This window comes from Pristiophorus japonicus, chromosome 5 (genome assembly GCF_044704955.1).
Source record: "Pristiophorus japonicus isolate sPriJap1 chromosome 5, sPriJap1.hap1, whole genome shotgun sequence".
NCBI lineage: Eukaryota > Metazoa > Chordata > Chondrichthyes > Pristiophoridae > Pristiophorus > Pristiophorus japonicus.
This window is the reverse complement of record NC_091981.1, coordinates 149,073,779-149,095,723: the sequence shown is the minus strand read 5'-3', so window position 1 is coordinate 149,095,723 and position 21,945 is coordinate 149,073,779. Positions and strand designations below refer to the sequence as shown.

Sequence of the window (21,945 nt, the reverse complement as noted above, 5' to 3'; positions counted from 1 at the left end):
GTAAGCTCAAACTGTTGTGACCTTAGTCTCTTTATTCAGACTCCAGAGTGGAGAAACAGCATGGTGAATCACCTTTTACATCTGCTTGCCCCAAGGTGCACAGGTGACCCTTAGATCTCCGACAGGTGTGCCCCCTAGTGGCAAGTCTTACATATTGTGAGGTTTACATACATACGTAACAGTTGGCAGACAAAAGGGTACATAAGAACATAAGAAATAGGAGCAGGAGTAGGCCATACGGCCCCTCGAGCCTGCTCCACCATTTAATGTGATCATGGCTGATCCAATCATGGACTCAGGTCCACTTCCCCGCCCGCTCCCCATAACCCCTTATTCCCTTATTATTTAATAAACTGCCTATTTGTCTTAAATGTATTCAATGTCCCAGCTTCCACAGCTCTCTGAGGCAGCAAATTCCACAGATCCACAACCCTCTGAGAGAAAAAATTTCTCCTCATCTCAGTTTTAAATGAACTTTTATCTTGTGCAGTAACCTTTTATATGGCACCTTGTCAAATGCCTTCTGGAAGTCCAAATACACTACATCCACTGGTTCCCCTTTATCCACCCTGTTCGTTACATCCTCAAAGAATTCTAGCAAATTTGCCAATCATGACTTCCCCTTCATAAATCCATGCTGACTCTACCTGACTGAATTTTGCTTTTCCAAATGTCCTGCTACTGCTTCTTTAATAATGGACTCCAACATCTTCCCAACCACAGATGTTAGGCTAACTGGTCTACACTTTCCTGCTTTTTGTCTGCCTCCTTTTATAAGTAGGGGTGTTACATTTGCAGTTTTCCAATCTGCTGGGATCTCCCCAGAATCCAGGGAATTTTGGTAAATTACAACCAATGCATCCACTATCCCTGCCGCTACTTCTCTTAAGAGCCTAGGATGCAAGCCAACAGGTCCAGGGGATTTATCCACCTTCAATCCCATTATCTTACTGAGTACCACCTCCTAAGTGATTGTGATTGTGTTAAGTTCCTCCACCCTATAGCCTGTTGACTATCTACTGTTGGAATATTTTTAGTGTCCTCTACCGTAAAGATTGATACAAAATATTTGTTCAGAGTTTCTGCCATCTCCATGTTCCCCATTACTAATTCCCCCATCTCGTCCTCTAAAGGACCAACATTTACTCTAGCCACTCTTTTCCTTTTTATATACCTATAGAAAGTCTTGCTTTCTGTTTTTATATTTCGTGCTAGTTTACTTTCATAGTCTATTTTCCCTTTCTTAATAATTTTTTTAGTCATTCTTTGTTGGCTTTTAAACGCTTCCCAATCTTCTGTCCTCCCACTAGTTTTAGCCACTTTGTATGCCCTTGTTTTTAATTGGATGCCGTCCTTTATTTCTTTAGTTAGCCTTGGATGGCTATCTTTTCTCTTACACCGTTTCCTCCTCACTGGAGTATATTTTTCTTGAGAGTTGTGAAATATCTCCTTAAATGTACACCACTGTTCATCAACCATCCTACACTTTAATCTATTTTCCCAGTCCACTTTACCCAACTCTGCCCTCATACCTTCATAGTCTCCTTTATTTAAACTCAGGGTAAATGAATGTTGCTCAGATCAGCAAAGGTTTGGAAGTGATGTCCACCAGGGATCAGTGCTGGGTCTACTTTTGTCCCTGATATACACGGAGGATCTGGATTTGAGACATAAGAAGCAAAATCATGAAGTTTGCTGATGACATAAAATCAAGGGTTTTGGTAGACAACAAGGAGGACTGTTAAAAGACTTCAGGAAGACAAAGAAAGGTTAATGAAATGGGCAGACAGATAGAAGATACAATTTAATGTGCGCTAAGTTTGAGGTAATGCATTTTGTGAAGAATATGGAGGAATGGGACAATACAGTCAAAGGAAAGACACTAAAGGGTGTGGCTGGACAGAGTTGGAGTTCAAATACATCATTCTCCGAACATGTGAGTGCAGATAGAAGTCATGAAATAGGCCAATACCATTTGAGTTTTATAACTAGGAGTATAGAGCAAAGAAGTAATAATAAAATGTGCAGAACATTCTTTAGGCCACAATTAGATTACAGGCTGTAGTTAAAAGGACATTTAAACCACAGAGAGTATACTGTATAGATTCGTTAGAATGATGCCAAGGATAGGATACCATGGGGCCAAAATTAAATCCCGCCCCAAACGGGGCGCACTCACCATTTTTTTTAAGGTTAGATCCGACAGAAATTCAGGTCTTAGAAATGTTTTTTCCAGCGGGGCAGTGTTCGGGCAGGTGTAGGATGGAAGTGGCCTTTGGTTGGGTCGGCTGCCCCTCCCAGTCCTCAGCACTGCGCTGAAGATGACACAATGTCCCTCCCCTTCAGTTAAAGGGGAGGGCTGCTGCAAACTCTGCATGAGGTTTAATTCAGTCCACTGGGCCACTGGGGAGGGTTTCAGCTGAGCCAGCAGCCTGGCACCCAACAGGGGGTGGCAGGCTGCCTGTTGACGGCCCGGCTGAACCTATGGGCACCATTGTCGGACCGACCTGGCCGTCGGCTGACAAATAAAATAAAATGGCGTCCGCGGCAGTGCACCCTCCTCTTTAAGGGTGGACGCGCCATCCAGCAACACACAGTTTCCCGCTGGGGAGAGCTGTCGGGGGCAACAACTCTGCTCCCATGGGTCAATTTCCTGCACATGACCGAAAGGGGGTCACCAGCGGTCGGTGGGGAGTCTGCGCGTGCCTGACGCGGCAGGAGCATGGGCAGCACGGTAGTGATTACCACTGCAAAACCCAGGTCGAGCAATTTACAAAATGGTCCTTACCCTGCACCGACTAGGCGGAGAGTTATTACCGACCGAGAAGTCCATGGCTGTTAAAGAAAGGGGCATTTTCGGCCCCTATAGTTACGAGGGGAAAAATAAGATACTAGGATTATTTACACTGGAAGAGAGATGGCTAAAAGGAGATTTAATAGAGGATTTTAAAATTGAGAAGGGTTTTGATAGAATGTGTAGGGAAAGACTATTTTGTCTGGTTGGGGAATCAATGACAAGAGTTGATCAATTTTAAATTATTACTAAGAGGGAGGGAAGAGGTTAGGAGGCCAAAATAGTCCCCCGCCCGAAACGGGGCGCGCACACCCCGTTTCAATGGTTTTTACTGCAACTGTGGTTGAGGTCACCTCTTGAGCGAAATGTTGTTTTTTTTAAATTCGGATCCGGAAGTTGCTCTTAATGGGACCAGTGACTACACTAGAGGGGCGTATAAGCGGCGATGGCAACACCTGAGGGGCGGAAATTGGGGACGGTGCGGAGTGACCGCCGCGATGACGTCATCATGGCACCGCGTCACCATGGCTCTCCCCTTCACTTAAACGCAAGAGCCTTCTCGATTTTAAAACTTCGGTCCACTGGGCCACAAGGGAGGGTTTCGGCCGTGCCAGCAGCCTGGCATCCAAGTTGGCGGCCTGGCTGAACCTGGGGCATGGTAGTCGGCTGACAAAAAAAAAATGGCAGCAGCAGCAATGCATCCTCCCCTTTAAGGGAAGCTGCAACGCCGTTGCAGAAGGCCACAGCCTCACTGGCCCACCAGGAAAAGCAGGTTTTGATGGGAGGGGGGTGGGGGGGTGGTGGTGGGGGGAGTGGGTTATATTCGCGGTGTGCACGGTGATGACGCACTTACCACAAATCGGCAGCAACGGAGAGGTAGGGGGGAATCAGGGCACTGCATGGAAACTCTTGGAAGATCAGTTGGGCTAACAGCGGCCATTCTATGAAAAGTCGTCTGCCGCTCCACTCCACAGTGTGGCCGCAAATTTGCGGTAGTAACAGGCCTTAAGGAGAGGGGCAATTTCAGCCCCTAGGAGTGACTTTGGAGAGGTGTTAGAGCGTGGAATGTTGTGCCACGAGGAATGGGTGAGGCAGAGACCCTTGCATCTAAATTTGGATCAATATTTGAAAAAGAGGCTATGGAGAGATAGTGGGGCAGTGGGATTAATTTTGGATTGCTCCAGCAAAGAGCCAGCACAGATCCACTGGACTGATTGGCCTCTTTCTTTGCTGTAAGTTTCTATCGTTGCCCAAAAAAACTAAACTTGTGTCATAGATTAAAAGTACTTTACCAACCTCTCCAATGGGTCAGTTGATAAAAGTTATTATATGGCGTGATACTCAGCCGTACAGATTATTAACATCTCCATTAGCATCTAACCTGTGCCAGTAGTTAATCGCTTTCATAGTGACAATATTGGTACAAGTCATTGGCCCAGAAATCCCGGTCAGCTGCTTCCCGCGGGCGATCGGGTAAAAAAACTTTAAGAAGAAGCGCACTTACCTGAAGCTGCTGTGCTCACGCGAGGTCCCGGTCCTGAGACCTCCACTCACTGCGCATCGCAGCGCGCACACGTCAGGACGTGCGCAGGGCTGGAGCTGCAGTCACATGGTTCTGAGCAGCCAATCAGGTAAAGTATGTTCTTATTCCTAATAATGGGAACTCCATAAGTTGGAGTTCCCATTATTATGAATGAGAAACCCCCTCCAAACACACAAAACATGAATAAAAATAGAAAAAATACATTACATGTTTGACATTAATTTAAATTAAACGTATTTATGTATTATTAAAAATATCTTTTTCCGATTTAAAAAAAAAGTTTTTTAAAATTTTGCTTTAAAATAAATTTAACATTGTGGGCAGGGTTTTTAAAAATAAAATGTATTTTTTAATGTTATTATTTATGTTTTAAGTGTGTTTTAAAACTCTTACGCCTGTGCAAGAGTTTTCTCGACATTTGCTGGGCAAGATATGGGTAAATACTGCAATCCGGTCCATGTAAATGTCCTGGCTGCTGAGATACGAAAGATGTGTCAAGCTCCAGCTTGACAGATCGGAAAAGCCGGTTTTCAGCGCATGCGCATTGTGTGCTGAAAACTGGCTTTTGCAATGCCTTCCCAGGTCCGTACACACGCCTTCAGGAGATGAAGAACATGCTGAAAAAACGGTACATAAAAAGAAAACATTTTAGATACAATTATATTATTTTGGTTTATTTTTATTCAAAGTTATGTAAGGGCTAAAGCCCATCACTGAGAAGATGAGGTAAATCAACAAATAATGGTTAGGTGATGCCAAGCTTGCAATGTAAAATTATGATTTTACTAACTTTGCCGAGTGAAAAGTATCCTTTCCTTTCTGCTAGGAAACAATGTCCTCATCTTACGGACTAACTTTTCTCTGAAAAACAATGTCCTTCTGTTGTTTCTCCTGGGAAATATTTCTATTTCTCCTGGGAAACATTCTTCTTATTTTGAGAAATGTACTTCTGGGAAATGATTCCTTTCTCCAGCGAAAGCACATGTCTGTCCCACAGCCAGTGTCAAGGCTTTCACAATTATATTTTTAAGAGATGAGCGACATAGTTACACATGTTATACTTTTTGTTCACATAGATAAAACGCCTCATTAAACTGCTATTATTTAAGTGGTTAAAAGTCTAATGAGCCTAGTTATTGCTATTATTCTAATTAACTGTCAGTTTTTGGAGTAGGCTTCAGGGTGGATTTAGATTGTTGCTGTAGTGTGGTGTAGCTTTAACTTCATTTTTATATGGAGCCATCTTCTTTAACAACCATCCCCAAAAACAGTGGTTTTCAAAATTTACTGTGTGTGGGACCTCTTGCAATGCATTGATATACTTCTACAGACCTAAAACTTACAGAAGGCCACGATGCAGTGCAATTCAAGATCTGACAGCATCTAGTAATTAGATTTTTACTTCAACTGTTATTCATCTGCAGAGTATTACATAAAGCTAAAAACAGTATATGTAACCATTAATTATTTAACTTTCAATAAATCAGCGCCTCCATTTTGCATTTCTGTGACTAAGTTTAGCGAGACCATGATAAAGTGAAATCTGCATAATGCCCATGATAAAGGTGTCACTGTGGAATACCTCAGTTTACAGCTTTCAACTTCAGACAACAAACTCATGATGATTTTATTCATGTGTTTCATCAGTCTACCACTGTGAAGGAAGGGTGTTGCTTTGAGACCAGAGGCTTCTGTTCTGAGACTATTCCTGAAGCTCCAGCCATAGAAACACATTGTTAATGGCAACATCTTACCTAAACCACACACAGCACTTCAAACATTCCTCAAAATTCACTGTCTGTTTCATGTGTGCCATTACTTCTCCCTCTTAAGTACATTCTCGGATAATTGAGACAGTTCTTATTTGCAACCTCCTGTACTATCTCACTTCTCCACCAATTTGAACCACTGCTCCACACCTCTAGTAGTTACGATCTTAGGTTTGTTGCTCCCAGTTTGAAAACTCATGCCCTACAAGGTCATATTCAGAACACAAAATACAAAAGCAAAATACTGCAGATGTTGGAAATCTAAAATAAAAAAAGAAAATGTTAGAAATACTCAGCAGGTCAGGCAGCATCTGTGGAGAGAGAAACAGAGTTAACGTTTCAGGCCAATGACCCTTCGTCAGAACTGGACAAATTTAAAGATGGAACAGATTTTAAGCAAGTGCAGGGTCAGGGAAATGGGGGGAGAGGAGGAAAGAACAAAAGGGAAGGTCTGTGATAGGGTGGAAGGCAGGAGATGATGGTGCAAGGCAAAAGCGGGTAGTAATGGGACAAGTAAAAAAACAAAAGATGGGTCTAGATGAGGTGAAAATGGGAATGGCAGAAACATCAACAGCTGCCATGTGAAAAGAAACGGGGCTGAGGTTATAGTCTGAAATTGTTGAACTCGATGTTGAGTCCAGAAGACTGTAAAGTGCCTAATCGAAAGATGAGGTGCTGTTCCTTGAGCTTATGTTGAGCTGTGTTGGAAAAGTGTAAGAGGCCAAGGATAGAGAGGTCAGAGTGAGAGTGGAGCGGAGAATTAAGGTGAGCGAAGTTCGGGGTCACGTTTACAGACTGAACGGAGGTGTTCCGCAAAGCGGTCACCCAATCAGAGTCAGTTCAATTTACAACCCCAGAATTCACACAGACTGTTTCCTATTCACACCAATCTAATGTTAATATTTTAATATATGGCCCTGATTTTAACCCCTCACCTCCAATGAGAATGGCGTATGTTGGGGTTTAAAATAGGGGCTGAGTATTTATCTCTCCATTCACGCCGCTATTTTACTGGACACGATTTTATCTCTCAGGTTTCAGGAGGCATGTGAGCACTCGCTGCAGGCGGGTCTGGGCCTCATAAATATTCAAAATGCAATTGAAACCTCAGACCACATGACTTACACAGAGTGCTGACCGCACAGGAGAAAGCTGCCTCAAAATGGATCCAGGGCCAAATGGGACTCACTTACCTGACTGCGAGGGACCGATCACTTGGGACCCCAGCAGCAGCCTCCTGCTATCCAAAATCCTTCTCTCATCCACCGGCTATCTAGTGATTTTGGCTGGGTTGGATGGGAGACTTAGCTTCAGAATGGCCTGGGCCTCACTCCAGCATAGCTGTACAAGATTGACACTCATCCTTTTCCACTCCTTTCAGAGGTTTATTATGTCTGCTTGGTCTCTAAACCCTCTCAACTGAGTCCCTGCATTTCAGAATCCTCCTCTGATGTTGTCTTGCATACAAAGGGGGATCACAAAGGGCACCCCCTTCCTTCACCTTCTGCTGGTGTCCTTCCAGTAGCTACAAGCAGCAAGTTAACAACAGGTACAATGCAAAAATACTTCATTGGCTGTAAAGCACTTTGAGACATCTGGTGGTCATGAATGGTGCTGTATAAATCCAAGTCTTTCTTTTCTTTAACAATCAAAACAAAAATGTCTCTTTTAACAAAAACTTCAGATGCTTGTGATGCTCTATTGCCAACAGTAAACAGACCTAAATTTGGTTCGGACACATGCACTACATAGCTCCACCTGCTAATGGGCATTAACAAGCATGTCAAGAAAGCAAACTGTACTGTTCTATGGTGGCTTTTCTGTGCCATAAGCTTATCTGAACATGATTGCTACACTGGTACCAATTAGGGGAGAATATTGTCTTATGGATTTCCTTCAACTGGGACCTGGTTATTGTTGCTGCTATAAGAGACTGCTGCATTATCAAAGTATTGAAAATTTACAACTAGATGTTTTTAATCTTAATCCCTTCCATTACAGGTTATATGTTGAATCATAAATTAAAGCTTCTGCACTATAAGTTCATTATTTACAACAAATTCTCAGAAACATTCAGTGATACACTTACATAATATTTACAAATCTATTTTTTCACCCTTCTTCATCTAACCCTATCAACATATCTTTCTATTCTTTTCTCCCTCATGTGCGTTTTATGCAAAGAGTGGTAGGATTTGGAATGAAACAATGGGTGGAGGATGCAGATTCAATAGTGCCTTCAATAGGGAATTGGATAAATACTTGAAAGAAATTGCAGGGGTATGGGAAAGAGTGGGGAAGTGGGACTAACGGGATTGCTCTTCTTGAGAGCTGGCACAGACTTGATGGGCCGAATGGTCTCCTTCTGTGCTGTACCATTCTATGATTCTATGATATCAGGTTTTCCATCTCTGTTATTGTGTGCAGAGACAGAACATCACAGAGCAGTCCAGTGAACTGGATGATCAGAAATTGTGAGCATTTAGATTAAGCCATGCTTGAGATCCTACTGGCCCTAAAAATAAACAGGATATTGTATCAGTAATGGTGTCTTCTGATACCTGTGAGTTATAAGAACATAAGAACATATTATGTTATGCATCTTTTACACAATTTCAATGGCAAAAACAATAGGGGGCGCTTAATTCTAATAAAGTGAAAATATATCGCCTGGTGCCAAGGTGAAGGAAAGTGAGCTGGATTTCATCTCTTTAACTTGAAAAAATTGTCCGAGCACTATCAGAGGCGCTCTGTGCCTGCGAGGGGCGGGAGCGTGGCGGAAGCGGGCGCTGTCAGTTAGTGCCATGCTGATCACGTCTGCGTGATGCGAATGTGCCGTGATGCGCTCGCACGTCACAGTGTCCCTCCTCTTCTCTTAAAAGGGAGGGATGCTGTGAATTCAGCAGCCACTTCTGTGGTGCCCACTGGGCCATCCAGGGAGGTTTGCGGCTGGGCAGCACCCAAGAGAGGGTGCTGGGCTGCCTATTGGCGGCCCTGCCAAACCAGCTGCCACCATTGTTGAGCTGACTCCCGACCCGTGCGGCGCAAAGGGGTCCAGGCGGGGCGATAAGGGGTCGGCGTGCATGGCGATGACATCATCGCCGTTTGTGCCAGCATCTGAGCGCCAACGATGTTGGGGGCATGGTGCAAAGCCGTTTTCGTCCCTGGAATCCCAGGGACAGTTACAGCCACATCGCTCCCAAAGCTTGCCCCCAAATCACCTATCGTCCTGTTAGTGCCGGCCGAAGGCACTAACAAGGCCTTTTCAAAAGGGGCAATTTTGACCCATAGCATTTATAGGCTTTCTGGAAATTATGGGTACATTTCTGTTCAATTTGCAATGCTATTAAAAAGTACGAGTGTGACATTTGATGACACAACCACTACCAAAGAAATGTTATCTCCATAAGCAATTACATGGACATTCTATGGTCAGAAATGGGAAAGAAAGGATAATTCATATTCAATTATCACATCAACTGCTATCAATGGTGATATTCTGTTTATTTTGTGGCTTCAGTGGTGTTCAAGTGATCATCTGGGGTCAGTAAATTGACCTCAACTTCTGGTGCGGCCTGTAACCAGTGACTGATGGCACCTTAACAAAATGATTATAGGAATGGAAATAATTTTTATTTACAAGTTCACCCATTACTGTTCAATTATACATCATATCACCAAATAGAATATAAGTTTCTGCATCATAGCACATTGGATTGATGTTTTAACTAATCATAGAATCATAAAATGACACAGCACAGAAGAAGGCCATTCAGCCCATTGTGCCTGTGCAGGCTCTTTGGAAGAGCTATTTAATTAGTCCCACTCCCTGATCTTTCTTCATAGCCCTGGAAATGTTCCCCTTCAAATATTTATCCAATTCCCTTTTGAAAGTTACTATTGAATCTGTTCCACCACACTTACAGGCAGTGGATTCCAGATCGCTGCGTAAATTTGTTTTTCCTCATGTTGCTTCTGGTTCTTTTGCCAATTACCTTAAATCTGTGTCCAATGGTTACTGACCCTTCTGCCACTGGAAACATTTTCTCCTTATTTACTCTATCAAAACCCTTAATGATTCTGTACACCTATATCAAATCTCCCCTTAATCGCCTCTGCTCGAAGGAGAACAACCACAGCTTCTCTAGTCTCACCACAAAACTGAAGTCCCGCATACCTAGAACCATTCTAGTCAATCTCCTCTGCACCCTCTCCAAAGCCTTGACATCCTTCCTAAATTGTGTGCCCAAATTGGCAACAATTCTCCAGCTGGAGCCCAACCAGTGTTTTATAAAGGTTTAGCATAACTTCCTTGTTCTTGTACACTATGGCTCTATTGATAAAGCTAAGGATCCCATTTGCCTTCTCACCTTGTCTTGCCACCTTGAAAGATTTATGTACATACACCACCAGGTTTCTCTGTTCTTGCAGAGAAATTGTACCATTTCGTTTATATTGCATCTCCTCATTCATCCTACCAAAATAAATCACTTCACACTTCTCTGCATTAAATTTCATCTGCAATATTTCTGTCCATTTCACTAGTCTATGTTCTCCCGAAGTCTGGTACTATCCCCATCACTATTAACTAGATTTCCAAGTTTCTTGTCATCTGCAAACTTGGAAATCTTGCCCTGTATAAGTGCAGGTCATTAATCTATATCAAAAAGAGCAGTGGTCCTAATACCAACCCCTGGGGGACACCATTATATATTTCCTTTCAGTCAGAAAAATCACCATTCACCACTACATTCTGCTTTCTGTCCCTTAGCCAATTTTGTATCCACACTGCCACTGTCCCTTTACTCTCATGTGCTTCAATTTTGCTAACAACTTTATTATGTGGTACTTTATCAAAAGCCTTTTGAAAGTCCATATTCACATCAACCACATGACTCTCATCAACTCTCGCCATCACTCCATCAAAGAATTCAATCAAGTTAGTCAACCATGATTTCCCTTTAACAAATCCATGCTGACTTTCATTTATTAACTCTTATTTTTCCAAGTGCCAATTAATTCTATACCAGATTATTGAGGGGTATTTTGCGGGGCTCAGCGGAAATGTTTGCTGGTGGATCGGGTGGGAATTTTTTTTTTACAGCGTGTCAGGACCCCACTGACATCACGCCACCGCGCGCCTTTCCCAAATGTCAAGTCTGTCAGTACTGAACAAACCTGACACGTAGCGACGTAGGAGACAATTGAGCCAATTATTGGCTTGCTTAGAAGCCCTTAAGTGATATTTTACTCACCTTTTAGCTTTACCAAGTCGCCCATGAATTTCACGCTGCTCCTGGACTCCGTCTGTTCATTTGAGGCAGAGGTTGAGTGGCCTTTGAAACAGATGTTTTGTGACAGCTTGAAAACTTGTTTACAACCTGACAGTTTCCACCTGCACACTTTCCAAACCCAGAGACTCTTTGGTTTCTCCCCTTGGAAGACAGATTGTACTTTATGCAGGCTGCAAGTCTTTGTAGCAAACTCTCCTCATTGCAGCAACCTCTCTCACCTTTGACAGAGTTCTTCTGCAATCTCACCTTAAACTGGTATCTACTCCATCAGAATGCTAACCATTTGCACTCTGGCACCTTGGCCCTCAGAATCTGACCATGATGAACCCCAACACCAGCATCACCAGGCACACCAGCAGCACTAACAACACCAACCTTCTCCGCAATCAACTAATACGGCACAGAGCATCAGCACCCGACCGCATTGCTGCCCGAGATACCAGGGATGGCCTCACCAAAGCCAGATTTACTTCACTTAATGCTGTATACCATGGCTGTCACATGATGCACCAGGTTGAAACCACTCCACACCAACACCATAAAGCATCCCTACAATGTCCAAGCCATTCTTTTCACGCTCATCACCATTGCAGGAGGACACCGTTATGTCTCACCATTCACTACAACTCACTAAGCCACTTCCAAAGGAGCATACAGATCTGTCCAAGAACACAAAGTGTTGAAAATAAAGATTTCAATGTTTGACACCACATTAACAGAAACTTTACATGAACATTACATAAAACACCAAAATGCCTACCCTTGTGTGTTAGTTGATATGATTGCAGTAGGGTGAGTGTGAATGGTGGCTAATGAAATGGGGAAGTGAGAATCTAGATAGAGAGGGATGGGTGGAGGTGCAGGTAAGTTGATGTGAGTAAGGATGTGCAGGAGTAGGGTAGTGAATGCAGAGTGATGGGGATGTGATGAATGGCACAGCACGATGAGGTTGAGTGTGGCTTTGCAGTAACATTTCGTGATCCACTGAGATCATTAAAATATTTGCGGCACCGCGGCCTGGTCCTCCTGACAACATCCCTGCTTGTGACTTCCTGAGCAATGTCCAACCAGGCTGTGTTGGTCTCCTGAGGGGTCCCTTCTGCCCATGGGAAGGGAAGAAAACCTCCCTGCGTGCGGTGACTCCCTCCATAAGCATACGGAGGGAGTCATGGGAGAGCCTGGGTGAAGCCGTGCACCTCTGTGCACCTCTGTTAGTGTTTGCAGCACCTCAATGCTGTAGAGCACCGACAGCACAATTGTCAAGCTAAATTTGCGCATTAAGGAAATTGGCTGAGGACGCGTCATCAAATTATGTCATCAAACCCGCTTCCTTCAATTAGTCGGGCAACGTGCTGGGTGGGCTTATCACACCCAATCAACGTAAAATCATTTTGGATAGCAGGCTGGAGCCAGCAGTGAGGTCGGAACATGCCACCGACTTCTCTCGCCACGGACCTGCCAAGATAGGGGAAATTGTGGCCATTGTCTCTAAAAGTTTCCCCACAACCGAAGACTGACTGGCCTTTGGTTGCTGGCTTTATGCCTTTCTCTTTTTTCAATAGGAGTGTTCTCTGGCAGCACTCCCATTAAGGAGGATTGGAAGATTGCTGTTACTTCTATTTGGCTTTTTAAATCTTCTTCCAAACTCATCCGCAGTAAATAAAATTCACAACTGTCCATTCTGGTAATTCAGGACAGCTAGGATAATGTTGCTAAGTCAATGGGTATAAATGTGCATTTTTACTTTGTAGCCACATGTTGCAGGAAAGCCAACTTTTGGTTGTTTTATGAATGGCAAAGTTCTCCACATCAGCTGTAGTGATAGGTTATAAGTACCAACCCATAACATTTATCCAATGTGCAAACGTGTGAAAGATAACTGCCTAGAATTCAACGTTTTTTTTTGTTTTACTGTCAGGTTGACACGGATGCTCAATCTTTGAATTCCAATGATGTTTTTGTATTAAAATTACCAAATGCTGCGTACCTCTGGATTGGAAAAGGAGCCAGTCGTGAAGAAGAGCATGGAGCTCAATATCTTACATCTGTCCTGAAATACAAGGCAACCAGGATTAATGAAGGGGAAGAACCTGGTAAGATTTCCATCAGTAAATCAACATCTGTTTAAATAAAAAGCGATTGGATTTGAAGATGCTTTAAAGCATATTCTTTTATATTTTGATATGTAAATTATTTGTCTCTGTTTTTCAAACCTTTCCTTTTTCTCTAGATGCATTTTGGAATTCACTTGGTGGCAAGAAAGAGTATCAAACTTCAGCTCTGTTACAAAGCAGTACAGACGACTATCAGCCTCGCTTATTTGCTTGTTCAAATAAGACTGGACGTTTCATTGTAAGTTTTTAAAATAAAATGTACATAGTGTTCATATAACTCTATTGTGTGCTACCTAATCAACCTTAATCACACTTTATTCTCTTTTCTACAGTCTGGCACATTTGTGTTCATGAAGTTATGCAATTTTGGTGCCTGAAATAGATAAGTGCTTTATTTCCCAACACTGAACTATCTGTAGCTTGACACTAAACTGTCAATCTCACTCAGAAAAGCTGCAAAGATGGCTGGAAGTCAATGTAAAATTGCTGCAGGGATGCACTTCTAAGATTGGGAGTCAAGATCCTTTGTGACAATAGAAGGATCGTAATTCTGCATCTAAACCTTGCTACGCCTGATTTTGGAGTGCTGAAATATAGGTACAAGAATCCTCTGTTCACCCACGAAGCTCCCGATAAATTACCTAGATATTTGACAGTTAAAGGCACACTTTGGACCATAAAGGAACTTGGACTCTCCTATGGGAGTGGTCTGAGACATTGAACACAAGAAGTTATCTACAATAAAAATCCAAACATATAGCACCCCACTTTGCCACAAATCCACCTCACAATTTGATCTTGGTCTAATACATGAGCTGAAGGAAACCCTTCCATTGAATCCATAGGAGTTTTGAGCAATAAAAGAGAACTTTGTGGACATATTTACAGTACTCCACAAGCTTAAACTGCATTTTTATTTTGCAGTCACTGAAGAAAGGTGAGAAAAATGAAGTGCCCTTCCTATCAGTACCTGTGAGTCCTAATGGACACAAACTTCAGGCTGGGCTGGGCCCTGTGTCCATGCTAAAGTTGGCATCTATCAGGACCCTCAGGCACTGATATGAATCAACAATTGGACTCACTTTGCTCCTGTAGCTTCCAACCAATATCTTTGCAATTCCCTATTGAGCAAAGCAAAACCACTATCACACTTGGGGAACCCATCACCATATTCCACTGATTAGCCCATTATTCAAAATTATGGTGAAGCACACTACATTCCCAAGTGAGGCTACCGACAATGCAAAATCATCTATGAAAAGGAGCACTATGTCTGTAGTATATTGTCCAAGTCCATCCTTAACATTGCCATCAACACATTGTAGATAAAAAATATAGAAGAGGATTAATGACAGAGAACAAATTTGCCTGATGAGAGAGAACGAGGTGTCCCTCCATCAGAATAGTTCATTAAGGTCTTTATCTATGCAGTATCCACTTGTTGTGTAAGTCACACAGTAGCTGATACAGTCCATGGATGATCATTTCTGGAATAATGGCACAGTGTAACTGTGGGTAACTGCTGCCCTCTTGTATTGAATCATGGCCCGGTGAGAGGGAATCTTGAATATTTTATGTGAGAAATTAAATCTAATCCTTTTCCATTTAGCTGTAAGTGCAAGGATATAAAGTTTATATATTGTATCTTATAACTGTAATTTGTGGATATATATATTGAACGTAAAATAATCATGGCATTCCAAATTATTTTTTATTTGGAGCAGCCGGGTATCAATGAGTAATCTTTTGTACAATCAATTAATTGTGAAGTATATTTAACTATTATTCTGAATTGTATTGTGATATTGTTATCTTCTTAAATTAAAAATATTTCCTTCAGTTTTCCTTTTAATTTTCTTGCCTTAACTATCCCCTTTTTTTGATGTGCCAACTTGTGCTGCAATACTGTTCTACAGTTGACACAGGCCAGGCAGTACCTCACCCAACTGGTCATTCTTGATATGTGAGTCTAGACAGTGACTGTGGGCAGGTTATTTCATATTGTTGAGCCAGATGATCATATGCTATTCAAACATGGGTAGCAAATCAGTAATGGCAAGTTTGGCTAATTTTTCCTCTGCCTTGCTCAAGGACAGTGAATCCTACTGTAGCACATGTTCCACAATCTGAGATTAGCTAACTCATTATAGATTAAGATTCAACTTTGGGGCTTTCTGACCTGCATGGCTCCATATTATACTACGTGGTAAATGTATACACTGAATTATCAAAGGAACTTTCCAATGAAGTTATTTCTGTCACTTTGTATGTACCCATTAATCCTAAATTGCAATGTTCATTTCAGTAGTCGTTGCAAAGCACATGTACTGATGTGGATAGAGAACTGGTTGGCAGACAGAAAGCAGAGAGTAGGAATAAATGGATCCTTTTCAGAATGGCAGGCAGCGACTAGTGGGGCACTGCAAGGTTCACTGCTGGGACCCCAGCTATTTACAATATACATTAATGATTTAGATGAAAGAATTGAATGTAATATCTCCAAGTTTGCAGAAGACACTAAGTTGGGTGGCAGTGTGAGCTGTGAGGAGGATGCTAAGAGGCTGCAGGGTGACTTGGACAGGTTAGGTGAGTGGGCAAATACATGGCAGATGCAGTATAATGTGGATAAATGTGAGGTTATCCACTTTGGTGGTAAAAATAGGAGGGCTGATTATTATCTGAATGATGACAGATTGGTAAAGGGGGAGGTGCAACGAGACCTGGGTGTCATGGTACATCAGTCATTGAAGGTTGGCATACAGGTGCAATAGGCGGTGAAGAAGGCAAATGGCATGTTGGCCTTCATAGCGAGAGGATTCGTGTATAGGAGCAGGGAGGTCTTACTGCAGTTGTATAGGGCCTTGGTGAGGCCACACCTTGAATATTGTGTTCAGTTTTGGTCTAATCTGAGGAACGACATTCTTGCTATTGAGGGAGTGCAGCGAAGGTTCAACAGACTGATTCCCGGGATGACAGGACTGACATATCAAGAAAGACTGGATCGACTAGGCTTGTATTCAATGGAATTTAGAAGAATGAGAGGGGATCTCAGAGAAACATATAAAATTCTGATGGGATTGGACAGGTTAGATGCAGGAAGAATGTTCCCGATGTTGGGGAAGTCCAGAACCAGGGGTCACAGTCTAAGGATAAGGGACAAGCCATTTAGGATCGAGATGAGGAGAAAATTCTTCATTCAGAGAGTTGTGGGTATGTGGAATTCTCTACCACAGAAAGTTGTTGAGGCCAGTTCGTTAGATAGATTCAAAAGGGAGTTAGATGTGGCCCTTACGGCTAAAGGGATCAAGGGGTATGGAGAGAAAGCAGGAAAGGGGTACTGAAATGCATGATCAGCCATGATCATATTGAATGGTGGTGCAGGCTCGAAGGGCCGAATAGCCTACTCCTGCACCTATTTTCTATGTTTCTATATTTCTATGTTAAACGTAGCATTTTGTTCCAATATTTTACATCATTTTTTGTCAGTCACATTGAACGATATTAGTACCAGGTATAGGACATTTTCCCACTTTTTGGCATCTAGTAGCAGCTTCAAGCACTCCTAATCTTGTAGCAATAACTGATGCACCATCTCAGAGGTAAAACTGCACTACTCAGTTTCTGAAAAAAGAGTATTTTCTTAAATATGCTGCCCTACAGCTTTGTACCTGTGGCATTTTCTCACATTGTAGTTTTCTTCTGTAGTGCCAGTGGGAAAGCTATGTATATCCTGAGGCCCATCCCCAATGGCTCTGGAGTAAATGCACTACCCGGTATGGTATTGAATTGCACAAACCCAGTTTGGTCCCTGCTGAGTTAGCTTATTCAACTAGAATGGTACAATTGGCATTAGTATCCTCAGGCTTGAGAAGGAGCAAAATAAATGAGCCAATTGCCAGAAAGTACATGTTGGTGAGGACAGGACGCCCCACTCACTGTCACAGCTCCTACTTGATGAATGGTTACCTGAGTGTGGTACCGAAGGGCTGCCGGTGGTGCCTGTGGAACTGTATTGCAATAAATGTTAACACACTTCGGAGAGGGATAAAAAGTAAAACTGGTATTTGTGTCTTTTAACTTTAATTTAAATTAGAATAATTCCACATGGATAAGAATGTTTATGAATCTTCCCCACTGCACTGAATACAATACAGCTGTGATTATCTGAAAGTGTGTGATCTGCTTCTGTTTGATATACTCTGGGAGTGATCTGCTCATCACCTATGCACAAATATTACATCTACCTCAGATGTTGTAACAGTATACACCAACTTGACTATTACCTATAAGATAGATAGAACTGACTTACCTTCTGTAATAAGTCGGGCAAACAACTCTGCAACAGGCATCGTGCTTAATACAGAATAAACACAGCCGGTTATACTACTGTTCTGGCCTCTATTGCTGAAAGCACTGGGTCTTTACAAAATATATTCACCAGATGATGTTAACTCAATCAGAATGAGTTTATTCTACTTATCAATAAGCAATGTGATATTGATAATGTATTCTTTGCTTTAGATTGAGGAAGTTCCAGGGGAGTTCGTGCAAGATGATTTAGCTGAAGATGATGTCATGTTATTGGACGTTTGGGATCAGGTCTGATAAGAAAATCTGTAAAACCCAACATATAATTGGTATATGTGATAAATGTGGTGCTAGTGCGCATAAAATTCAACCATGCGGTGGTGCTGATAGCCCTTTTTTTTGTAAACAGTCAAAAGTGGCAACGGACAGATATTGCTCCTGTTCTCTCCCCACATTCTAAGATTTCTATGATGTGGTACTCATCCTATGCATCTCAGTGGTGAAAAACTAAGTGAAATCTGCCAGGATTTGAACCCATTGACTTTTAGGTTCCAGTCAGTCCCTCCACCAAGCTATTTGACACTGTGCAGTATATTGTGAAGGAATGAAAAAAGTAAAATCTTAAAATGAGGCAAAAGAAAGGTAAAATAAATATATGATGTATTAATTTGAAATGCTGGCACTAATTCCAAATGTGTATCTTTCAAATGGTATTCTATCCTTTCAGTGGTGAACATCCAATTCACCTTTCAAAATATTTCAAGAACACTTGGGGGCCGAAATTCGGTATAACTGAGGCGAGGCGGGAATTCTTGCACCAGGCGTGGAAGTCCCGCCCCGGCAGTGAAATTGGGGTTACTGCCCCCGAGAGAAAGTGGAGCGCAATGTCACGTGGGAATTTGCTACGCGGAGCGCCGCATAGCATTGGTGGGAGCACGGGGTCCTCCCTTTCTGTTAAGGGGGAGGGCGTGCTGCAAACTCTGTAATGGGGCGAGGGGCCACCACTTCACTACTGGGGAGTGGGGTGCCGTGGCAGCAGCTCAGCACAGAAGTAGAGTACCGGGCTGCAACATTGCGGCACGGACCCAGTGAATTCCACAAGGCAAGGCTGCGACCAGTAAGTCAGCAATGGAAAAAACTTAATTTCCACCCTGCAAGCGGCGTACCACCCGGTTCATGACCTGTGAAGCTGGCGTGGGCATCGCCTGCAGCAGCCTCATGGAGCACGACCAAAGTTTCAGTCCGGAGCGAAAAAGTGTCGCTGCGCACATCGCCAGCGCAGCGGCATTGGGCACTATCGGTTTGCGCCTTCACTAACTCCCACGGAATTTCGCGGGAGGCGGTAGCGGCCCCATGCCCCGGGTGAGAAGTTGTTTGTACCCTGTTACTACAACGCAATTTCTCCCCCTTGCTGTTCAATAGCATCTCGAAAATAAATTTTCTGTAAAAGTTTATACAGTGTATCCTTAATCATAACTGTCCTTGGAAGTAAGTTATGATGAGATAGATGTTACAGCAGATGTTCTGATGTATAGCTGTCAACAGATAATGTGAATATTGAAATTGTTTTGAAAGTATAAATGAAATGGATAAAATATTGGCAGTGTGATCTAAGGTTTGTAAAGTCATTGTCCATTACTATTTAGGTCTTTGTCTGGATTGGGATTGACGCCAATGAAGTAGAGAAAAGTGAATCAGTAAAATCGGGTAAGTGTGAAGTATCCTCATGTATTATGTAGAGGGATGATTGTCTAAGGGTAAGGATACAAGAAGAATCAATTTGCCAAAGTTGCAAGTTAAAAAGATAAAGAATGATCAATGTAAAAGTGTTCATTTGACCCAGAGAATTCAAGCATTATTGTGCTATTTCCTCCATCGCCACCACACCTCCGCCCCCCCCCCCCCCCAGCCCCCAACCACCATTTTCAATCTTCTGCCCCTGCTCCTCTTGAAGCTCTTGACTTGTGCATGGATACAATTTCACAAGGATTGGGCATCATCCTTATTTCACCAAAGTGGCCAGTCTTCAGCCTAGAAATTCAGGAGTGACTGCTGGATGCTTGGAGCGGCAGGATGAATACACGATGGCAGAATGGTGAGGTCCAAGGCACTCCTGATATTGGGCCTCAGACCTCATTGTCACTGAGCACAGAGAAGTAAAATTGGACCGCTGCAATCAAAGGTTGAGGCCGTGGGTCAGGTCGAGGCCACGAGTCGGGTCATGGGTCTGTTACTGGGGTTTGGGACCTGGAGTCTACGATCAGTAGTCGGGGCCAGTGGGGGGGGGGGAGGTGGGGGGGTGGAGGGTGGGGCTGGTTGGGGCCAATTGGAAGAGTGGGGGTCATGGGTAGCGGTGATGGGGAGGTTTTGGGTGTGGTAATCGGGTCCTTTAATGTGGGGTTGGGAGGAACACTCCTTCTCCCAGCTCCACATTCAGGTAAGTCACTTAGCATCTTGGTTGGCAAGTGTTCCATAGGACTGGTTTCCCTAAATGCAGCCCATGATGCACTGGATGTCTCGGCAAACCAGTGTTGGAGCGGAAACCTCTTGCAAGTGCGAGGCCCCTTACTTGCAAATGCAAAAGACCTAACGCTGCTTTAGTTGTGGATAAAGGCCGCCTCTTGTATGCCAGTGTTGTGGTCAGCACATTTCTGACTGGAAGTGTGTGCATGCTTTCTGCACGCCATTTTGAGGCCTTACTATGCCGCGTACTGCCTGAAAAACGGGTGCGATGTGGTCCATTTTCTAATTCTTCGTACTTAAAGCTAGCTGGGCATTAGCAAACAATTTCACTATGGCAGACATCACAGATAAACCCCATCCTTTCAGGCACCTACATGTACAAACTTTCCCATGAAGGTCACCGCATATACAAACATACGAACAATGACGGACAGGAAAAGATCCTCTGGTCCATGAAGCCTGTCCCACACAACCACGATGCTGTGTGTATCACAATATATACACTCCCCACCTCACCCAAAAGCCATGTCATCACCAGAGAGAGATGAAAATCCAGTTAAGACAATTAGGGGGGTAAAAAAAATCTGGAAAATTCCACTTTGACGCCCTTAGGCAATCAAAACTAATCTAGGAGATAACTCTGCCCCTAATTAATGTCGTACAGTGCCTATCTTTTGTATGAGGTGATCTTGGCCCCAGCCAGTGACCAGCAATGGGAACCAAATATGATTTTTCATTCTCCAATCCAATTCAGCACAAACCAAGGATTGAACTGGGAAGGTACACTTACATGTTGGTTTACCAACTCATCATCAAAGGCAGTCCCTCAAAATCAAGAAAAAAATTTTTCCATTCTAAAGATGAGTTATCAGGTGACTGTACAGTCCAATACGGGAATTACAGTCTGACACAGGGAGGACAGTCGTTGAAGGAAAGAGTGAATGGGGAGTCTGATTTGCCACACGCTTCTTCCGTTGTCTGCAGTTGCTTTCTGCATGCTCTCAGCGACAACACTCGAGGTGGTCAGCGCCCTCCCGGATGCTCTTCCACCACTTAGGGCGGTCTTTGGCCAGGGATTCCCAGGTGCCAGTGGGGAAGTTGCACTTTATCAAAGAGGCTTTGAGGCAGTCCTTGAAATGTTTCCTGTGCCCACCGGGGGATTGCTTGCCGTGTAGGAGTTCCGAGTAGAGCGCTTGCTTTGGGAGTCTTGTGTCGGGCATGCAGACGATGTGGCCCGCCCAATGGATCTGGTTGAGTGTGGGCAGTGGTTCTGTTATGTCTTTAATACTCTTATGAATGACTCCACAAGGTCTAGTATTGTACTTGAGCTGTTGTGACCTTAGTCCCATTTATTGTAACTCCAGAGTGAGGCACAAGCATGGTGGGCAGCCTTTTATACTGGGCCCTGCACACCTATGCAGGTGACCCTCAGGTCTCCCACCACAGTGCCCTCTGGTGGCACACGTTATGTGACTATACAGTTAGTATACATGGTCTACATACATGACATCACTTCCCCCCAAGACTTTAATGTCAATTGACTTGTACATTGATGGTGACCTGCGCTTTGCTCTTCCTGGTTGACCATTGGAGGGTCGCTTCTAGCTTGGGTGGGTTGGTAGTGAGATTTGTTGCCAAGGGAGGTCCCCGTGGTTTCTGC

At 43.3% G+C, this 21,945-nt stretch overlaps 1 protein-coding gene across 1 annotated transcript in view; it reads left to right on the top strand.

Moving 5' to 3' along the window:
* Nucleotides 1–21,945, top strand: part of scin (scinderin) — a 228,983-nt gene that overhangs the window by 185,157 nt on the left and 21,881 nt on the right. Inside the window, exons 12-15 of the mRNA XM_070881019.1 lie at nucleotides 13,319–13,493; nucleotides 13,631–13,752; nucleotides 18,036–18,113; nucleotides 19,469–19,529. Coding sequence (XP_070737120.1) covers nucleotides 13,319–13,493; nucleotides 13,631–13,752; nucleotides 18,036–18,113; nucleotides 19,469–19,529 — 436 coding nt within the window. The remainder of the gene's footprint in view (nucleotides 1–13,318; nucleotides 13,494–13,630; nucleotides 13,753–18,035; nucleotides 18,114–19,468; nucleotides 19,530–21,945) is intronic.